This window comes from Nicotiana tomentosiformis, chromosome 10 (assembly GCF_000390325.3).
Source record: "Nicotiana tomentosiformis chromosome 10, ASM39032v3, whole genome shotgun sequence".
NCBI lineage: Eukaryota > Viridiplantae > Streptophyta > Magnoliopsida > Solanales > Solanaceae > Nicotiana > Nicotiana tomentosiformis.
In genome coordinates, this window is record NC_090821.1 from 65786680 (window position 1) to 65793529 (window position 6850).

At 32.6% G+C, this 6850-nt stretch overlaps 3 protein-coding genes across 3 annotated transcripts; all 3 read left to right on the forward strand.

Moving 5' to 3' along the window:
- The first annotated feature begins 4879 nt into the window (after positions 1-4879).
- LOC138900313 (uncharacterized) lies at positions 4880-5440 on the forward strand. The gene has a single exon (XM_070187038.1). The coding sequence runs from the start codon at positions 4880-4882 to the stop codon at positions 5438-5440; it is 561 nt and encodes a 186-aa protein (XP_070043139.1).
- Positions 5441-5668: 228 nt separating this feature from the next.
- On the forward strand, positions 5669-6256 carry LOC138900314 (uncharacterized). The gene is made up of 2 exons (XM_070187039.1): positions 5669-5843; positions 5928-6256. Exons 1-2 carry the CDS (start codon positions 5669-5671, stop codon positions 6254-6256), a joined length of 504 nt encoding a protein of 167 aa, XP_070043140.1.
- A 3-nt stretch (positions 6257-6259) lies between these two features.
- LOC138900315 (uncharacterized) lies at positions 6260-6667 on the forward strand. The gene has a single exon (XM_070187040.1). The coding sequence runs from the start codon at positions 6260-6262 to the stop codon at positions 6665-6667; it is 408 nt and encodes a 135-aa protein (XP_070043141.1).
- Positions 6668-6850: the final 183 nt, after the last annotated feature.

The window sequence follows — 6850 nt, forward strand, 5'->3', positions numbered from 1 at the left end:
ATGTTATGATTATATTTTTTCAGAGTTGAGGGTTTATCGAAAACAGTCTTTCTACCTTCACAAGGTTTACTGCGCGCACACTACCTTCCACAGACCTTACTTGTGGGTAGGGGCGGATCTAGCGCTATAGATACGGGTTCAATTGAATCCATAACTTTCGACAGAACCCGAGAATATACTGTGCAAAATTACTGAAATATGATCATATATTAGTGTTTGAACCCATAGACTAAATGAGGTTGTGGGTTCTGTGGTAAAATTGATGGGCAAAGTACTGCTCCTTACAGGGAAGATTAGAGTTCGAATCTCTGTTTGACTTCTTTGTTTGTTCCTGTTTAAAGCTTTGTGAAGACCAACTTTTTTATAATTATTAAAAAGTCCATAAGTTAATGAAGTACACATTAAAGAATAAAATTAATTAGGTGGGTCCTCGTCTTTTAAGGATAAGAAACGGACCTCTTTAAATGGGAAGGTGCCAAAAATGGCAAAAGGGCAAATATAACCCTCTACTTTCGAAAATGGTCTAAGAATACCCCTCGTTATACTATTGGGTTATCTATACCCCTGCAGTCATACTTTGGATTCAAATATACCCTCATTTAAACGGAGGGACACGTGTCATCGTCATGTTGGTCAATTCTAAATATTTTCTAATTAATTAAAAAGACTCATTAATCATACCCAAAAAATAATTTTTTAAAGCAATTATTTTTTGTAAAAACTGAAAAAAAACTGAAATTATTTTTACTAAAAAGTGAAAAAAAAAACTGAAAAATATTTTCTAAAATAATATTTTTGAAAAAACTGAAAATCAATTTTCTAAAGCAATATTTTTTGTAAAAACTGAAACTTTTTTTACTAAAAACTTTTTAAAAAAAAACGAAAATATTTTTTTCCCAGTTTTTACAAAAAAAACTGCTTTAAAAAAAGATGAAAAATATTTTCTAAAACAATATTTTTATAAAAACTGGAAAAAAAATTAAAAAGCAAATTTCTAAAGTAGTGTTTTTGTAAAAACTGAAAAAATAAATTTTTTATTTTTTATTTTTTTAGTTAAAAATATTTCAGCTTTTTTCAGTTTTTAATTGCTTTAGAAAATTGCTTTTCAGTTTTTTTTTCCAGTTTTTACAAAAATATTGTTTTAGAAAATATTTTTTAGTTTTTTAAAGCAATTTTTTGTAAAAACTAGAAAAAAAAATATTTTTGTTTTTTTCATTTTTTAGTAAAAATATTTTTTTTAGTTTTTTCCAGTTTTTACAATAAAAAAAATTATTTTTCGGGTATGAATAATTGGTCTTTTTAATTAATTAGGAGATATTTAAAATTGACCAACAGGACGATGACACATGTCTCTCCGTTTAAATGGGGGTATATTTGAACCCAAAGTATGACTGCAGAGGTATAGATAACCCAATAGTATAACGAGGGGTATTGTTAGACCATTTTCGAAAGTAGATGGGTATATTTGGCCCTTTGCTGATTTTTGCACCTTCCCATTTAAAGAGGTCTATTTCTTATCCTTAAAAGATGAGGATCCACCTAATTAATTTTATTCTTTGATGTGTACTTCATTAACTTGTGGGGCTTTTTAATAATTATAAAAAAGTTGGTCTTCACAAAACTTTAAGATATCAAAACCTTCCACTTTTCAGAAGGTTCATCGGTTCTCAAATTTTTTAAAGTTAGGGTTTCAAAAGAATCAAAGCAAAGGCTCTTCTTCTTGGACATAAACTGCAATCAATCCTCTTCTTTAGTTTTGCTGGTATGCCTCTATTGCTCTTTCTCAATAATAATGCAATAATATTTATTAATTATAAGTTACAGGATTCGCCCTTGTTGTTCTTGGTTCTTGCATTTCGGTGCCATATAAGAAACGGGTCAAATGTTTTACTCTATTACTTCACTAATGAAAGACTTTCTTTTGGATTCATTTATTTTAACTGTTAAACTCATGTTTAGCTCACATATAGTGAATTTTAGTGATAAACTAAAACTGCTATGATTTTTTTTGTGCTTCAACATTTGAGTTTTAAGGATAGATTTAACTTTTTATATCATATTAATTACTAGTCAATCCTTTCCTAAACTAATCTTACTTTTCTTTTGGATGACACTCTAAGAATTTGAAACAGAAAGTTCATGAGTACACATGCTATGACAGTTAGGCCTAGGGAATAACTCCATTCTTGTTATGCTGAAGAAATTAGATATTGTATCATATTAACTCTAACTTCATAAGTACTGAAGTTGTTGAAATATCGATTTGGTTAGATTAAGTTTCAATTACACCTTGAAGTGTAATTTATTTTTTGTGATTTTTAGGATCTTTTTAGTGAGGGTGGATATAATCACGAAAGTTTTCAAGGCTATTCCAACTCCTCAAAGTTCTGGTTCTGGTTCTAGTCCTCCTACGTCGAGTTCTTCTCCAAGTCCAATTATTCATGACAATATCAATCCTTTGGCAGGATCAAACAAAGAGAAAATGTTGAATTTGAATCTTGAACCTGATCCCGCAGAAAGATAGCAAATTTCAGAGTATCCTCCGAATTTACGTGACCGAGTGAGGAGATATTATATTCAACAAGGACCTTGTCAACCTCGTAATTGTAGTTTTCCAAAAAGAGATTTTGGTGAATTTATACGTCAATTTAATCTTGAATGGTTTAACACTTCATACTTTGGATGGTTAGAATGTAACACTCCTCAAATCTGTAGAAGTTTCAAAATTCTCTAAATATATAATTTAAATTATTTTTATCTTAAATTATACTTCTATTACGGATTTAAACCCATGTGATCGATTTTTGAGTTACTTCTCTATTTATAAAGAATTGGATATACAATTAGGGGAATATTGATAATTTTAATATCAATAATATTTAAAATTGGGTATTATTAATTATTAGTCAACCCCCCCCCCCCCCCCAAAAAAATAACCTTCAAACAATATATCTTATATTATAGATAATTTTCGCTTTAAGGCCTCTAGAAGAAGGAAAGTCCCTTCCATAAAGTTGAAAATCTTTCCACGGTCAAAACATCCATATTGAAACAAAGCAAAAATAGTATCATTTGCAAATGAGACAAAAAAGGCAAAACAAGGGCAAAAGGGCAGAAGCCTTATTCGAAAAGCCTTGGAATGAGAAGGACGTATTTCTCATTCATAAGGGCAAAAGGGCAGAAGCCTTATTCGAAAAAAACCCAAAAAAAAAAAGGCTTAGAATACAGAAACACAGATGCACGGATACGAACAGAGGCAGCCAGAAATTGCTCGAAAAATTAAAGGGTTCTTCACAACTCACTTATTCTTGAACTCAGATATATAAAATTCCCTACTTGTCAATTATCCTGCAGTAGTAATAGGTAAGAATTGGAAAAGTTAATTCCCTTCTTCCTCTATATTAACAATAAGTTCGATGTTTAGGTGTGAAATTTTAAAATTAATTTAAATATACTGGTTGTTGTAGAATTAATTATTTGACGGGTATAAATTGAACTGGGCCTACGTATTGGCTCAAGGAGTTTTGAGGTGAGTGGATATAACCCTTTACTAAAGTGGTTATACTCACAAAAATATGCCCACAAAGTGTTTGATAAAATACTTTAACGAGTCATCATGTGCTTAATTGGAACGAATGAGTAATGTTGACTAAGTATATTCTAGTTCAAGCATATGTATTTTACTCGAGAAGTATAAGCGTCTATTTTTTATATTTTATGCTTTATTACATGATCTTACATGTTAAAGTTTCAAGAGTTAGATAGAACTTTTAAAAATATTTTGTGTAGTTTTATTTCATGCTTATGCTATATATACACTCAAGAATATTATTATGAATATTGATAAATCACTTTCAAACAAGATTTAGACTTGAAAAGTTACAAGAAGGAATTTTAGGAAGAAAAGATTTTTGGGAGTATCCTCTATTCTGAGAAAGGGTCATCGTCCAGGCCGAGGGTCCTGACCAAGGCGTTGACTTCCTGAAACTACTTGTGCCAGAGTAGGGAGCACACGAGCCGAGGGTCTCGTTGCTGAGAATTTACTTAGCCAAGCTAAGGTATGATACATGAGCGCTGAGAACCATAAAGCGAGTGGCATCTCGTGGATTGGGCCTATTCGATCAGTTTGGGATCGAACCCGTGTCGATCACACGGTGACTAAGACAGAAATAAGTCAGGATAGATGGAACTCCCGAAGTATAAAGTGAAGTATTTTTTTATAAGAAAGAAAAAGAAAAGAATTTCTTTTAGAATATTCATAAACTGCTATTATGCAATTGTTTTAGAATTGTTCTTAGAAGCTTTAAGTTTCCATGCCTTTAGAATCTTTGATCGTAATGTATATTTTATTAAAGTTCCGTCCCCTGTCATTGAGACTCACTAAGTACAATGGATGGTACCGATATTCTCTTTTGGGAACCTACGTTGGTCTGTGATACAACGTAGGAACCGATTTTGCAGGCGAGCAGGCTACGGGTTAGGACTTTTCTCACTTCCAGTGCTATTGGTGAGCTCCGCTTTTGTTCGTGGAGTACTCCTTTGAGTCATCATTATTTAGCTATTTCTTTGTTTACTTAGAGAACTGGCCAGGAACTCTCATGTCCTGAACAATGCGTCAATTTATCAGTAGAGGCTTCATAGACACAGTCGGTGGGTTAAGATTTAGGTGTTTTAAATAATAGCTTTGCAATATTTCAGTAGTTACTACGAATAAATTTTGGAGCTGATTTATTTTAGATATTTAAATTAATTAAAAGTATTTGGTTAAAGTATTTCCTTTGTTGCATATAAAGTTTGAAGTTATAATAGATTTGATAAGCGCAGATGGTTCACTCGGTCATGTTTAGTGATCGGGTGTCGGTCACGACTTGTTCAGAAAATGGGTCGTGACATAGAATATAATGTTAAAGTTGATGAAATATTTTGCTTATATTGTTACTTGTTTAAAAATGAGCATGGAGGACATGGAAAAGTTGAAGATTCTTTCACAAAAAGTAGTTTTAGAGCTTGGAATAAAGTTACAGAAAGGCTTAACGCACATATTGGAGAGGTGAATAGTCTTCACAATCGGTGTTTTAAGATGATGAAAGATTTAATTAATCAAGAACAATCAATTCTAACCTCTTTTGACAAGCAGTCTGAAAAAATTAAAAGTGATTATCGAGTTCGGTTGAATGCTTCGATTGATGTGGCAAGATTTCTTTTAAAACAAGGAATGTCTTTCCGGGGCCACGATGAAGATGAAACTTCTACTAAAAGAGAAAACTTTGTAGAACTCTTACAATGGTATGCAGATAGGGATGATGAAGTGAAAAAAGTTGTGCTACAAAGTGCTCCACAAAATAACATGATGATTGCTCCAAATATCCAAAAAGAGATCGTGAATGCTTGTGCAAAAGAAATAATTAAAGCAATAGATGAAGATTTAAATGGAGATTAATTTGGAATTTTGGTTGATGAATCTAAGGACGTCTCTCATAAGGAACAAATGGCTCTTGTTCTGCGGTATGTCAACAAAGAGGGAAAACTTATTGAGTGATTCCTTAGTATTGTTCATGTTAAAAAAACAACTTCATCGTCATTACAAAAAGCAATCTATGATTTGCTTTTAGAGCACTCATTGAGTCCATCTCAAATACGGGGACAAGGTTATGATGGAGCTAGTAACATGCAAGGAGAAATCAATGGTCTTAAAACTTTAATTCTGAAAGATAATCCTTCGGCATATTGTATACATTGCTTTGCCCATCAATTGCAATTGACTCTTGTAGCCGTTGCAAAAAAATATTGTGATGTAGATCAATTTTTTGATATTGTTGCTTATGTCTTGAATATTGTTGGAAGTTCTTTTAAGCGTAGGGATATGCTATGAGAGGATCGGGCAAAAAAACTAGAGGAGCTACAAGTGCTTGGTGAAGTTCATACAGGAAGTGGACTAAATCAAGATCTTGGACTCCAAAGGCCAGGTGATACCCGATGGGGTTCTCATTTTAAGACAGTGCGTAACTTTATTGCATTATTCTCGTCATTCATTAATGTACTTGAGTTTCTTGCAAGTGAGGGTGCAAATTATCTTGAGAGATCAGTGGCAAAAAGTCTAGTGAATGACATAAGATCTTTTGAGTTTGTGCATATGATGCATTTGATGTTAAAATTAGTAGCAATCACAAATGATTCGAATATGGCTTTGCAAAGAAAAAATCAGGATATTGTAAATGCTATGAAGCTTGTTGGTTTCGCCAAGAGGCAATTGTAAGTGATGAGAGAATCTAAATGGGAATCTTTGATAGATGGCGCCTCTTCATTTTGTGCCAAGCATGATATTATGATCCCTAAAATGGATAAGAACTATCATCTTGGAAAGCCAAAGCGTAGGAGTTCAAGTGTTACATATGCTTATCATTTCCGTGACGAAGTTTTTAATACTGTTATTGATTTGCAACTTTCGGAGCTTAACCGTCGTTTTGATGCGGTGAATAGTAATCTACTTCTTGGTATGGCTAGTTTGAGTCCGGATAATTCTTTTGCAAATTATGATAAAGACAGAATTATGAAACTTGCTACGCTTTATCCTCATGAGTTTAGTGGTTCAAAGCTTGAAGATCTCAGTTACGAGCTTGACAACTATATTCTCTTTGTGAAGAAGACAATGATTTCTCTAACTTGAAAGGACTTGGAGATCTTTCAGAAACACTAGTTGAAACAGATTTGTACAAGACTTGGAGACTTGTGTTTTTGCTTGTGAAGTTAAGTCTGATATTGCATGTCGCTACTGCAACGGTAGAAAGAGCTAAGAGCTTTTTCTTCAATGAAGTACATCAAAAATGACTTGCGTAGCAGAATTGGTGAT